This window comes from Daphnia pulicaria, chromosome 5 (assembly GCF_021234035.1).
Source record: "Daphnia pulicaria isolate SC F1-1A chromosome 5, SC_F0-13Bv2, whole genome shotgun sequence".
NCBI lineage: Eukaryota > Metazoa > Arthropoda > Branchiopoda > Diplostraca > Daphniidae > Daphnia > Daphnia pulicaria.
This window is the reverse complement of record NC_060917.1, coordinates 968,411-981,537: the sequence shown is the minus strand read 5'-3', so window position 1 is coordinate 981,537 and position 13,127 is coordinate 968,411. Positions and strand designations below refer to the sequence as shown.

General features: G+C 37.8%; 4 protein-coding genes across 5 annotated transcripts; 1 reads left to right on the top strand and 3 right to left on the bottom strand.

Moving 5' to 3' along the window:
- Nucleotides 1–193: 193 nt before the first annotated feature.
- LOC124341387 (protein SYS1 homolog) lies at nucleotides 194–1,520 on the bottom strand. 2 transcript variants are annotated; one of them, XM_046794481.1, is made up of 4 exons: nucleotides 1,390–1,520; nucleotides 720–1,097; nucleotides 593–660; nucleotides 194–517 (listed from the first exon to the last, which is right to left on the bottom strand). In XM_046794481.1, the coding sequence occupies exons 2-4, from the start codon at nucleotides 882–884 to the stop codon at nucleotides 277–279; spliced, it is 474 nt and encodes a 157-aa protein (XP_046650437.1). In that variant the 5' UTR covers nucleotides 885–1,097; nucleotides 1,390–1,520; the 3' UTR covers nucleotides 194–276. The 2 variants fall into 2 exon arrangements, with proteins under 2 accessions (XP_046650437.1, XP_046650438.1); XM_046794482.1 differs by having other exon boundaries at nucleotides 720–910; nucleotides 975–1,509.
- Nucleotides 1,521–5,881: 4,361 nt separating this feature from the next.
- On the top strand, nucleotides 5,882–11,270 carry LOC124341446. The gene is made up of 15 exons (XM_046794550.1): nucleotides 5,882–6,166; nucleotides 6,298–6,928; nucleotides 7,017–7,191; nucleotides 7,248–7,363; nucleotides 7,553–7,699; nucleotides 7,764–8,165; nucleotide 8,815; nucleotides 9,779–10,000; nucleotides 10,073–10,321; nucleotides 10,375–10,436; nucleotides 10,505–10,691; nucleotides 10,767–10,840; nucleotides 10,920–10,982; nucleotides 11,042–11,089; nucleotides 11,160–11,270. The coding sequence occupies exons 1-15, from the start codon at nucleotides 6,156–6,158 to the stop codon at nucleotides 11,193–11,195; spliced, it is 2,424 nt and encodes an 807-aa protein (XP_046650506.1). The 5' UTR covers nucleotides 5,882–6,155; the 3' UTR covers nucleotides 11,196–11,270.
- Nucleotides 8,857–9,628, bottom strand: LOC124341417 (probable nuclear transport factor 2). Its single transcript, XM_046794516.1, has 3 exons — nucleotides 9,333–9,628; nucleotides 9,198–9,269; nucleotides 8,857–9,137 (listed from the first exon to the last, which is right to left on the bottom strand). Exons 1-3 carry the CDS (start codon nucleotides 9,435–9,437, stop codon nucleotides 8,928–8,930), a joined length of 387 nt encoding a protein of 128 aa, XP_046650472.1. The 5' UTR covers nucleotides 9,438–9,628; the 3' UTR covers nucleotides 8,857–8,927.
- A 315-nt stretch (nucleotides 11,271–11,585) lies between the features above and the next one.
- On the bottom strand, nucleotides 11,586–12,935 carry LOC124341251 (general transcription factor IIE subunit 2-like). The gene is made up of 5 exons (XM_046794272.1): nucleotides 12,740–12,935; nucleotides 12,569–12,673; nucleotides 12,345–12,507; nucleotides 12,071–12,271; nucleotides 11,586–12,002 (listed from the first exon to the last, which is right to left on the bottom strand). Exons 1-5 carry the CDS (start codon nucleotides 12,799–12,801, stop codon nucleotides 11,691–11,693), a joined length of 843 nt encoding a protein of 280 aa, XP_046650228.1. The 5' UTR covers nucleotides 12,802–12,935; the 3' UTR covers nucleotides 11,586–11,690.
- Between the last annotated feature and the right edge of the window lie 192 nt (nucleotides 12,936–13,127).

Sequence of the window (13,127 nt, the reverse complement as noted above, 5' to 3'; positions counted from 1 at the left end):
CGCATTCGATTAATTCAAAGTTTTCCTTATTATTTCTAAAAAACAAGTTTAAATAATTTCTCCCCAGCATCGTTGTCCTTCACTCCATGGCCGATGCCCTCATTTCCAAGTCCTTTCTCTTTTACCAACGCGAAAGCTTACGAATATAAACATAAGTGGAATATATGAAATGACAGATGAAAATGCACAATTGTTGAGGTGTAAAAGGATCACACATTTATTTACAGATTTACATTTTATGTCAGACCAAAATTGCTTTTCCCTTTTTCATTAGAGTTAGAGATCTACCCTTGCAGACATCCCCAGTGGAATTGATTTCATTTCTGAACGCATGCAGAGAAACTCTGCTAGAACACAGGTGATAGTAACACAGGAAAACTGTAAGACCCACCACGAAGCAGAATATGGCCATCCTGAGTTATAAATGAGGGATGCAACTAAATGCAAAAAGAATGCTGTGGCACTGAAATCCAAACATAGTTTTGTTCTTTGGACGATAGCCCAAAGAGATGTAGCACTAGGATACAAACCAAAATATTATGAGTTAGCTAAATTAGCTTTGAGTATTTAAATACAAAAAGTACCAAGTTACCTTATTAGAGAGTTCAACAGGAAACAAGCAACAACTAAACGTCCACTGACATCTTTGACATTTACTTCCTAAAGGCGGAAAAACTTGTAAATTACTCCAACATCACTGAAGAGCCAAAGGTAAGTACCTGATATTTAAATATGTAATCAATTGAAACAGGATGTCCAGCAAGAAAATTCAAGAGTACTATAATCCATAATCCGAGTGAGACATACATGATGCATTGCACTGCGATGATTTGTGATAGAATCAAAGGAGGATCCCATACTGCTATTCTAAAGGAGCCACTCATTTTAAGACTTCAAGAAGTTTCAGAATCTGTCAAGAAGGTCACAGTTTTAGAAACCAAATAGTAGCCAGAATGATGATGTAATAATGAGACCGGATATTACGATGACAAGTCGAACGATAATATACAGCCAAAAGGTAGTGTACTAAACAGTACCCATCTGACATATTTCAAACTCATTGATTGGCCATCCAGTGATCCAGTTATTCCAGCTGCCTGTATCAACAGAAAAATAAAACTCGCCGTGGATAAAGAGAAAACAATTCTTTTTCTTATTACTCTGCCCTTAAATTCGTGCGGAACCCGATAACCGTTCGCTTCAATTAAAAGCTTTCCGGTTCCGTTCACCCAGAGATAGTCTCTCTCGTCATATTAAAACTTTTATTAAAATGCGATTTTTACGTACAATACAAAATAATTAAAATATTCCAGTTAAACCAGATAATTTTTGAAAGCTCTTAATAATATCGATCGCCTAAATTTTAATCACATTAGCAGATCTCACTACCGTCTTTGACATAGCGCTAGAAGTGGTTTGTCCATACGAAGAAATCCTTTAAACAGAGGTGAAATGATTTGAATAATCGGAGGAAGATTTCAGTGTATGTGTGTTACATGTCTTGCCCTAAATGCGAAGTGGCACTCAAGAATATAAAAAATAACCTTGGGCGACTTCTCAAGCAGTTAGAAATGTGCATAGTCATCGTGCATTTACTTACCTTCAGGCTTCAACATTGAAAGTATTCGTGGGCGTCAGCAAGTCGAAGTTATTGAAATCGTACATTGTGCTTAAAAAAGGATTTAGGTTTCACCACGAAACATTAACTCAATAAAACCGATAACCTGGCCTTGTCTGCCTGCCTGCCGATTCGCTTAAAGAAAATCTATTTAAAGTAATGCTATAAATAGGGGCATTAAACAACCGTAAACAACAGTAGTGAGAGTAGATTGTATGATTTTATAAAATGATCTCATAATTTTTCTACAAGACGGATCTGACATTATTTTGAACTTGCCAATAACCAAAACGTGTTCGTTAATGCCCAAATGCAGATAACTGAAATGCCATGAATCCCATGATACGTTGATCTCCCAAATAAGACATGATATCGCTTGTATTAAGAGGAAAGACCGATTTAGCCAACAAAATGCTGCTATTTTCCTATGAAGTCTTTACTTGGCTCTGCGTTTACTTAATGACGACTGCCCCCCAAAAACAAAACAACATCCAAGGTCACTCTGCCAAAGAAACGGATGGCGTTGGTTTTATTTGACTAGAAGCAAATGCGGCTTGCCCCGAAAGGAACGCATAAATATAAGAGGTATCAAGTTACGTGAGTTTGATTCCCTATGAAATGACAGATTCTGAAAGATTTCAACACGTTGACCCCCGACTTGATCATGCATCTGTTTCATCCAGCAGAGATCGCATGTGCTACATATGATTCCATGTGGAAACCAGAGATTAGACGAATATTGTTACTACGCTCCGGCATGAATGTAGAACGCTTCTTCACGAAAAGTTTCCTCCAGGCCAATTTACTTTGTTGTAGCAAAGAATTTTACAGTTGCTAGGAGGTTCTTCTAATCAAACCTTGAAGACATTTTTTTGCGCACTAGGGATATAAGATACTATCTTCATATTAATGATTGAATACTTTGAATTCCACAATCCTCTCCTTCCATTTCTAAGAAATAGAACAGTACCATGAATCGTGATAAGAAAATGTAAATGATTAATAAAGAGCTGTTCAAGAATCTCCTATATTGCAAACGAGTTTCTGAATCCAATTTTATCATAAATTGTTAGCATGGAAACTGAACCATTTACGCATTTCAACGGTATGAAAATAAAAAAGAAAGGGGGAAACTATGGAAGACAGGTAACACGTGCTGGACAATGATCCCATGAAAAAGAAAACAAGTAATAACAAAAACATGGAACAATAAAGAAAGATAGTCAACGGAGCAAGTGATTGTACCCCAGTATCGTTCAGCATCAACTTTTCTGAATAAACAAATGTTATCGCGAGTCTTTGCTCAAACCATTTAAAATAAAAACTTTTATTTTCAAATTATTTTCTAAACATTTTCAGAAATTTCTATCATCATAATCAAAGTCTGCGAAAAGTTGAAACAAAAAATTAGCTGATTTCGTGGTTTTGGCGTCCAGCCGCTAGGGGGCTGTAAGAAACTGTAGTCGCACGACCATTGCTTTAGCTTATGAATACTGGCAGAGGTGTGGGGGCTTTACCTACAAAATTTACTAGCACAAGTAGGAAAGCCCCCTAAGAAGGAGGAGAAGTGGGACGTGACTTTACCTGGGTAGGCGGGAGAATAGGTATGCTGTGTACCTGATCATCTATTGAATTACCCATTTTATATAGGTTGTTGTTTCTCTTTCTGAACCAAATAGAAAGTTTGCAAGTCTGAGGTATCATTCGGCCCCCATACGCTGAACAAGACGGTTCTCACGTTTTACCTTCACGAAATATCCACTTGATCAGCTGTTTGAACTTCGTCTGTTGACTTGATTGAGTTCTAGCTTCGAGGAAAGCCGTCGAGAAAGCTGCACAATTTCTCCAGCAGCAACGAGAAAATACCTGAGGGGCTTTGCTGTTTTGCTGAATCATTCCTAGTTTTCTTAAAGGTAAGTTCCTGTTGCAGGAGATTTTCTTGCCTATAACGTGTATTTCGAAACAACAGCAGAATTACGTAATTATTTCTACGGTATTTGTTACTGTAGTTTTGTGGGAGACTATCGAGCACATTTTCAGGGTCAGTTCAACATTCATCTGGCACATTTCCATTTTTTCCTTAACATTCAACATTAGAACAAATGGCTTGATGAAAACACTTGTAGGGTCTTATCAATTTTTATGTAGGACGATCGTATTATCGTATCTTACATTAACGAAACTTTGAGTCACGGGTGTTATTAGAGTCACTAAACAAAAATGGGACAGGTAAAATTTTGTGTAGGGTAGTGGTTTTTATCTCCTATGGTACTTTTTTTCCCCTTGGCTTGGATTTTTAGAGGCCCCAGAAGGCTGTGTTTCTTTGGTAACGCGCCCTATTTCTGCTTCCATCAAACTTTCTAATTTAAGAGCCGAAATTGTAAGGCCTTGGGCTATCCTTTGTAAATAGCACCTCACATGCTTACAGTTTTTGCCAAACAGTATCTGGAAGCTGGCCATTATCTTACCTACAGTGATGTCATTCGGTTTGAATTTGTCATGTGTTTTAATGGCGGGGAATTACCAATACCTTTTACTAAAATCCGACCCCGTTAGCCAAAATGTGAATAACCTATAAAATAAGACGTAAACAGAGTGATTATTAAGTAGTTCACAGCTGCATTGTCACCTTTATGTTGAATTGAATGTCCCGGATGTCGGAAAAGTGCATTAACATTCCCGAACAGCTTTCGTATATTCACGAATCTGGACGGTATGGCTTGTTTTGTTGCAAACCTACATCCTGCACGCACAATTTTTCGTCTGGGCTAAATATGAATTGAATAGATCTCTGGTAATGGGACGCATCTGTTTACTCAGTACAATGTTTTGAATGTGTTTACTTCTCTTTGGGCACCATTGAATAGTTTACACAGCTGCGTTACCTAGCACCATATTTTTGTTATATCTAACAAGTGGTTCACTCCCGGATCTTCGATGGATTTCGGGGAGAGAAATAAAAATTCGATATTGTTAGAATGGTGTTTGTCGATTTAGAAAATAGACCAAAAGATTATTGGTGTCTTTAAATAAATAATGTATGAATGCTTTTTGTTTGACGTTAGATAAAAAAAGTCAGAGAGAACATTTAAAATTATATCTTTCAATGACGTACAACAAAGCTGACGCTATATGTTTGTATTGGCATCCTGTACCTATACAGATAAATCCAGCGCTCCATGACTTGGAAAATTTCGTGATATTCATAACCTTCGATCCGTGACTGCGTGAAAAAAGAAAGTTTCCTTTTAATAATTGTTTGAAAACACTTTGTGATAAAATCTTTCAATAAGGTCTTTTATATAACTCAGTCACTCTTCATCGCCTTTATCCAGGGTGAAACTTGTATTGTCGGGTCTTTCATCCGTTGAAAGGATACCACAAAGAAAATGCGTTAATTGTTTCAATTAGAAAGGAGATAGTCAATCTCGGTTTGCGGACAAAATTGTACGTACAGCCGTTCACGTTGTTCGTGGTGACTATCACGGTCGCGGTAGTAAATTCAGCGTTACATTCGTCGAAAATTGAATTTAGTTATCGAACAATGCCAGCGATTTAGAAATTAATCAAGCCAGGAAGCTTTCTATCGTTCGTCTAGCAGCTTTAGTGCTCTTACACAACATTTCCTTTTCCTTCGTTAGAATTTAGAAATTTGGTTGAGAAACCATTTCCTTTACCAACACTTTGATACATATCGTGCATGCTAATGCTGTCTCTGAAGAAAATCTAATTGGAAAATTGTCACATGTTTGACTCTTAAAATACACCTCTTGGGACGTTTCCAGGCCGTGTGATCAGGTGTAAATAGTTAAGCTAATGAAGATGGTAAGATAGATGGTTCGCGTGGCTATTCGAAGATCGGGAGCTAACGTGCTGCATGTCACGTCGCACTGTTTTGGTTCCAAAGTTTAATGCCGATGAAAACTGCTGAGGTTTAACACGGATCCATCTCTAATGGGAAGTCGTGCGTATTCACGATTGCTTCTGCCAGGGCCACTCCGGGTCAGTACGCTCGTACCCATTATTCCGTGTTAGCATAACACTGCATGTTGCTCGAATAGAAAACCGTGTAATCTAGAGGTCATCTTGGGCCATCATTGGTCCCTTCGTTCAAGAGACGTTTTTGTAAATAATCCACTGGGAAGCCGTGGTGGTTGAGTACATCTCGTGATCTCTCTCGACCAACTTTTTTTTTTTTTTTAAAGTCGCAGCATCTTTTTAAACATTTCTTAATCTTGGAAAGCTCAACGACGACGAGGAGGGCGTTTACATTTCTTCGCATCGGAGAAGTCGATAACACAACATGAAAATAAGGTCGTCTTTCGTCTTTTAGTCAATAGAGACTTTTAGTTCTTGGTCACCACGAGTGGCGAGAGTGGTCGTGCTTTATTCTGACAAGAAGAGATCCCTATTTACCGTGCTTTCAGTGATTACTTGATTGTGTCTAACAATCTCGTGTCTTATGCAATTCCGATGATTGCGAGTCAAACGACACAAATAGAAAATACAAACGTGCCATTGGCGTGATTTACTTAAAATGATGACCAAGTAAGGTCTACTTCTGGATCTAGTGAACTTGTTTCTTTCTCCTTATATAATTGGATATGATTGCATATTAATCGAATTTTGAATCATTGATCAAGGTAATTTATTTTTCCTTTTTGCTTTGCTTGTCACAGGTGCTTTAGAATGTGCCCGCTGTGGCCCTTGCATATTATCCTGCTCTACGTGCTGTGCGTGGCTCCGCTGTTGTTGATGGCTCAGCACATCCAAGTCGCTAAGCCGCAGCAACAACCCAAGCAGCTAAAAGTGGCCTTCGGACCGGAAATGAGCGAAAAGATCACCGAAGGCGAGACCAAGATGATTGAATTCCAGATTGCTAATATGGAGGATTTTGATGACAGAGGATCGCTGGAAGTTGAAGTGACAACTACCGATCCGCACATAGCCAGCGTCCAATACATGGGCGATTCCAAAGATTTCTCGCCCAATACCAATTGGACGGGTAGTTTCAATTTGACTGCCCGTTTTTTGGGCTACACTAAAGTCGTCGTCAGGCTGTGGGGAAACATTTCCATCGGCCGGGATGCTGGCAAAGATCTAATTGCGCAGTCGGAACCTGCCAAAGTGGCTGTCATACGCGCTGCCAGAGCCATTGACAAAGCCTTCATCTACACCATAGCCATTTTGGTATCGGTTGCCTTTATCAACATGGGCTGCATGCTGGACTTGGAGATTGTCAAGGCAACGTTGAAGAAACCGATTGGACCGGCCATTGGTTTTTGTTGTCAATACATCTTTATGCCCTTGGTATATTTACTTTTTGACCTCTATACTGGATATTATTTCATCTGAATCGTTACCCAAGCGACTAACCCTTTCTGTTTGATGTATACAGTGTGCTTTCGGGTTGGCCAAACTCTTCTTAGCCAACAATGTTGCCCTCCAACTGGGCTTATTTGTCACCGGATGCAGCCCTGGAGGTGGAGGATCCAATTTGTGGACATACATCTTAGGTGGCAATCTCCATCTTAGCATCACCATGACGTTCCTTAGTACTCTGGCAGCCTTCGGTATGTGTTATATAAATCATTAAAGGACCCTTTAGTCATTATCGCTTTTCTTACAGCTATGATGCCGTTCTGGACCATGACGCTTGGTCGTTTAATTTTCGCCGAGGGCCATATCGTTGTGCCTTACCGCAATATCGCTACGCTAGCTGGTGGACTAGTGGTTCCTTTAATGGTAAATAGCTGATTCGAATACCTTCTGTTAGATTAGGAATTTGGTTTTAAAATCAAATATTTACTTTTTGAGCTGAAATTTTTATAATCCGATAGTTTTTAATCCACGCCTACGAAAATTAACAAAATGCTTGAAAATTTTCTTGTTACTAAAAAGAAACACATTAAATATTTTTCTTGTCTCTTTTAGATTGGACTGGCGATTCGCCGTTTCTTTCCCAAGGTCGCAACTGTTTTGGCTAGAGCATTGAAACCTCTTGCTGGACTTTTCATTTGTGTCATTGTCGGCTTTGGCGTTTATGCCAATTTATACATGCTTCAACTATTGGATGGCATGGTAAGCATTTCATATTATTTTAAAACAAATAGCGCTATGCTAATCTAATGTCATTCTTTTTCAGGTCCTATTGTCTGCGACATGTTTGGTTCTCCTTGGCTACACTTTTGGCGGAATGGCAGCCGCTATAATGCGTCAGTCGTGGCCTGATGCCCTGACGATTGCAGTCGAGACGGGTATTCAAAATACTGGAATCGCAATCTTCATTTTACGTGTTACTCTGGAACAGCCCGAAGCAGACATCAACACAGTGGTCCCAGTTGCCGTTGCCATTATGACTCCGGTTCCGTTGTTTATACTTTGGGTGCTGCAAAAATGCGTGCTCTCGCGTTTCGGATACTGTGTGGTTAAGAATCCGGAGGAGAAGATTGTTTGCCCGGTCGCGTGCATCGAAAACGGACTCGAGCCAAACAATAGTGCCAGTGTTGAGAAACTTCTCCCGAATAACAACGATATGACCGTCAACGTCAAAGAGTTGACGGTCAAATAAGAATACGATCTTTTATAAAACCACAATTAAGATGAGGGAGGAACTTCGTAGATCAAAGTCGAACGGATTCTTGGTCATTTGTAATGAATAGATTAGGTGCGCAAAATAATTGTTTTACTTATTTTTTTTTTAAAGCCGTAAATTCCATCATTTGCGATTATACGCAGTTTGGCGATGAATCGTGATTCTTATAAGAAAAATTGTTAGATTTCAGTATTTGAACATTAACCATTTGAAAAAGAGATAGCACACCAATTTCGCTTTTACAGTACTTACTCATGTACCTTTATTGAAAGAAAAAAGTTTGTAAACACCATCATAATGAAACCGTTCGAGTCTTGTATGCGTTAAGTTCGGCAAAACAAGTTCTGCAATGATCCCTCTATAAAAAGTTAAGAACGCCGTCCCACATTTCTCGTTTCATTTTGGTGTCTGGGTCTCTTTTTGGGAGTTCAAATATAATTAGCCTTTGGCAACATGATATCTGTGTGTTGTTTCATTATTGATCAAACTTGATAATTAAAATTAAAGCTATTGCCTTGCAAGATATGGTTTGATACACAGGTAACATGTATTCTTAGTGAGGAAAAGCAATGGGTTACACTGCATCTGAGAAAGTTAATAGTGTTAATCCAATGGAAGAAACAAGATTTCCAAATTCAAAAACTGAAGCATGAAGGCTATATCATTTATTCCTGAAAGAATGGCAGGAAAGAAAATTAGCAGCACACAAGACAATTAGGCGCTATGAATTCCCAATCTGAAAATATCATGTTGCAAAAAGAAAGTATCACTAATAGGTTTTAAAACAAATGTTTGGGAAAAAGAATGGGGTGGGTCATCATCTGTCTTCAGCTGTCCCAGAACATTGATTAAAATCCCTCCATCAAACATAGGTTGACAGTCAACTTTAGTGATGATGTGCTGAATCTTCTGGAAAGTTAAGCTCTAAAGCATGGGATAAGTTTAGTTTCACAAAACCAATTGTTAATTGTAAACCAATCTTACATTGAATTTCTCCATAATGTTGTGAGCACCTTGGATCTGAATTCCTTCGAATGTCATGAGTGAAGTTTCAGCCTTGATCAATACACAAAAATGTTAAATGCATTTTCCAACCAAATATAAACAATTTATATTTACATTGTAAAAGTTGATCAAGGTTCCAAAATTTCGCTCGTCGAATGTTGAATAGTACTGCTGAGCAAACGCTTGTCCAATGGCATCATACTGCGGATTTAAGGCCATTTGTGGAAAATCAAATGTGTTGTTTGAACACGAATTGCTGTCAAAAAATGACGCCCCAATAAACTCTGGATCGAAATCTTTCTACAGCCTTCACGAATCTTCGAACACCTCTAGCACAAACGTTGCGTGCGTGTATATTGGTCAAAGGCGAGAATTTTTTTGCTGTTGCAGCCGGAGCCGATCTGACTTTAACAAAGTTGTTGCCAAATCTACTACAACATGGCGGTCACACGTTTTCAATTTTTATCTACATTTTCAAGTAATAATAACCATCCACTGATCACTGTTTTATAAATTATGTACCAATTATTTTAACATTGATATTCTGTTCATTTTTGTAGGGCAATTCAGTTCAATTAGCAATGCTCACATTGTTCAACCAAAGCTACGAATCGAAGAAATTCGTGGGAAACGTATTTCTATTTTTGATAAGGAATATAAAAGGCAACAGTCATTAATTCCGCGTTTGGAGAAAATCGAAGTGGCCTATGAAGGATTTGATAATGAAACAACAACTCTGGTCATGAATAAAGGGGTGTCTACCCCTTACAATTGTGCTCAACGTAAGTATAACATTTGTTTAAAAATCGTGCCATGTCATATTTTTTTGGAAGCTAATGCATATTACTATGTAGATATAAGTGAACATCTCATGAAGAATTCCGTTGTTGCTGAAGTTAATGGAGAGATTTGGGACTTGCATCGTCCTATACCAAGTGACTGTACCCTTAAACTACTGAGCATGAAGCCAGAAGACCAACATCAAGCGTCACTAGTCAACAAAACATTCTGGAGAAGCTGCAGTTATCTTTTAGGTGCTGTTGTGGAAGGATCATTTCAAGATGACATTTCAGTTACCCTTCATAGTTTCCCACCAGCAAATGGTAATAATAATAAATTCAAGAAAATAATATTTATTGATGTTTTTTTTATTCAGTAAGAAGTGGGAGTTTTGTTTATGATGTTCAACTAAGTCTAGATGACTGGGTTCCTTCTCTAGTAAGTGAGAAAGTAGCAAACATTTTTATCTTTTGTAAAATTAGTTTCAAATGGATTCTCATTTTTAGAACGATTTTCGACAAATTGCGGCCACCTTTCAGAAGTTCGTTCGGCAAAATCATACCTTCCAACGTTTGGATATTGATTCTTCCGTGGCGCTAAAAATGTTTGAAGATAATGTTTTTAAAGCTGATCAAATTCCTCACATAGCCACAAAATCGAGTTCGGGTAATACTGTTACCGTTTACAGATGTGGTAAGTGAATATGCATTATAATTTCATGATGTTTGCAGCTTGTTTTTCTTAACATCTCAATTAAACTATACATAGGTGATCACATTGATATCAGTCGAGGTCCCATGATTGCTTCGACCTCCTTAGTTGGCCGGTGTTCAATAGCAGCGGTTAGTGATAATTTCGTTGCCGCATTAGATTCGCGAAATTCTGGAATTTTAATAATATTGGGTTCTTCTGTCATATTAGGTTCACAGGCTAGATTCCAGAATTTACCGGTTTCAAGGAGTTGCCCTTCCCTCAGAAATCTATGTAAGAAGATAACACAGTAAACCATGACGGTCATAATTAACTTACTCAATCCTTTACAGATCAATCATTTTGCATTTGGAATTCTTGAGACTCGTGCTAGAAAATTGGTAATTAGGGGATATTATTTATAAACGCATTGTAGGAATTATAATATTTATTTATTCCATTTAATTGCAGAACCCTGCAAGAACTCCGGAGTTGAAATCTAATTGACTGGATAAGATAACACATCTCGAAAGTGTGCAAGACACAATAGTTCGTGATTAATACACTGTATTTGTTCATTAATAAAAGCGTAAATAGCTAGTGCATCCAATGAACAAACGAGAGCCTGTGATGCCATTGGTTTTGATGAGTTAAACGAAAGTTTTTTTGCGGGCATGCACACAATTTAATTATCTAAACCATTAAGTTAAACAAACTACCTCACAGAAAGATCTTATAAAAGCCACTTTAGCAGATCCAAGTATCAAAATAAAATGTATAAAGATCAGCTAGAAGACGGTCAAATCAAAAGTGTATGCTTACCACTAGATTTCTAGGACTGTCCCGATGACGTATATTTGTCTAGCATAGTCGATATTCCTGGGATAAAAGTACACATTCAATTTACGTAATTTATTTATTATCCAAAATCCAAAGTTGAAATTTTTGCCGACAATGACATTAAAACATCAGTACAGTACACGAGTAGCATATTTTAACAATTCATTCATATTCTTCCAAAATCTCTTTAAGATGCTCATTATCACGAGGTTTCTTGAAAGTCCGCTTTTTCGGTGCAGCTTTCCGTTTGAGCTTCCCAGGCATGACTTTGAGGCTTGTGTCCTGCATCGAACGAATACCTTGCTTCTCCAAATACTCTTCAATCTTATTGTCGTCGATTCCGTCAACAGCAACCGAGCGCCAAAGCTTTTGAAACTCATCGTCAATCGGCATATGCGCAGTCTTGTCATTGTAAAATAGTATTTTCTTTTTGTCAATCGGTCGGGTGATATAGACTATATCCTTTTCGAGTGCCTGCAATACAAATTCCGTATAAATTTGTTCAAAGGGCGTGGAAGAAGAATGGAATTTTTAATACATACTTTCAAAACTTTTTCATGATTTGGTAAGGATTCTTGAATATCATCAAGAAGAATGCCTCCAAAGCCCTTTAAGTCAGTCTGTCTCAGAAGCTTTAATAATCCTTTACGATCCCTTATCCTGTAAGGAGGTTTGAACATATATCTCCCATCAGAAGTCACATCAATTTTGGGGTTGCTACCCAAAGCTTCAGTTCTCAACCACTATTGAAGTGACCACAAGTAAACAAGTTAGGAAAAAATATTTAACCATACATTTTGAACATTTTATAATCACCTGAGAAATTTTCATGCCAACATCAAGTTGATTAGTTTCATCGAGAATATCCTCCAAACTTAAAGCATGATCACCTCCATCTTGATGCAATGTCTTCAAATGCTTCACAATTTTCGCCAATACACCAAATTTGTATTGTGAGCTACCTGACATGTGTTTGTAGCTAAATAAAAGAAATGTTATGCCAGTTCTGTAATAACAAAATATTATGTATTTGGTTCTACTTGGTGGCATCAATTCTGGGTGCCACAGCAGTGGATTTTGGAGGTGGTTTAGGTTTCTTTTTTGTCTCATCTTCAGTTGTTTCTTTTTTCTTTTTGTTCTCAACTCTGGAAGGCAAAAGCAATGATCTTTCTATGGCGTCTAACAATAATGTATAATTTTTTAATACTTACACTGGCGTAGCGAAAGCCTTTTTCCTGAAAGCCTCGCGTTCACGTAGCAATGCAGGATCCATCTTTTAATAATGCTTAAATATAGAATATTAAAAAAGAATAAACTTTCTAAACTGTTAAAAACTGCTGGGATCTGGATCAAACAACAAAACGTAATCCCATTCTCAAGTAAAGCAGACGTCATAACAATCACATACAGCGATGCCACATCAATCAATTCAACTTTTCATTGTTCGTAATATTCCTAATTTTTTTTTGCCGCACTTCGCCAAGCTGGCTGTTGGGGACAGCGTTTGAAAAAATTTTTAAAATGTTTATGGGGAAATCATTTAAATGTAATTAATAGTGTCTTGGAATCTGGATACAATCTTTGAAAATTAAGTTTACT

Bases quoted from the DNA above. Each gene is read 5' to 3' on its own strand.
- LOC124341387 (XM_046794481.1), bottom strand. From the start codon at position 884: ATGAGTGGCTCCTTTAGAATAGCAGTATGGGATCCTCCTTTGATTCTA. The intron at 661-719 runs GTACTTACCTTT...TTCCGCCTTTAG, and splicing joins ATTACATATTTAAATATCAG to GAAGTAAATGTCAAAGATGT. The intron at 518-592 runs GTAACTTGGTAC...TTTGTATCCTAG, and splicing joins CTGTTGAACTCTCTAATAAG to TGCTACATCTCTTTGGGCTA.
- LOC124341446 (XM_046794550.1), top strand. The intron at 7,700-7,763 runs GTAAGCATTTCA...ATTCTTTTTCAG, and splicing joins TTCAACTATTGGATGGCATG to GTCCTATTGTCTGCGACATG. The intron at 10,841-10,919 runs GTTAGTGATAAT...CTGTCATATTAG, and splicing joins GCCGGTGTTCAATAGCAGCG to GTTCACAGGCTAGATTCCAG.
- LOC124341417 (XM_046794516.1), bottom strand. From the start codon at position 9,437: ATGGCCTTAAATCCGCAGTATGATGCCATTGGACAAGCGTTTGCTCAG. The intron at 9,270-9,332 runs GTAAATATAAAT...GTATTGATCAAG, and splicing joins CCTTGATCAACTTTTACAAT to GCTGAAACTTCACTCATGAC. The intron at 9,138-9,197 runs GTAAGATTGGTT...CCCATGCTTTAG, and splicing joins ACATTATGGAGAAATTCAAT to AGCTTAACTTTCCAGAAGAT.
- LOC124341251 (XM_046794272.1), bottom strand. From the start codon at position 12,801: ATGGATCCTGCATTGCTACGTGAACGCGAGGCTTTCAGGAAAAAGGCT. The intron at 12,674-12,739 runs GTAAGTATTAAA...TTTGCCTTCCAG, and splicing joins AAGGCTTTCGCTACGCCAGT to AGTTGAGAACAAAAAGAAAA. The intron at 12,272-12,344 runs GTGATTATAAAA...TCACTTCAATAG, and splicing joins TTGGCATGAAAATTTCTCAG to TGGTTGAGAACTGAAGCTTT.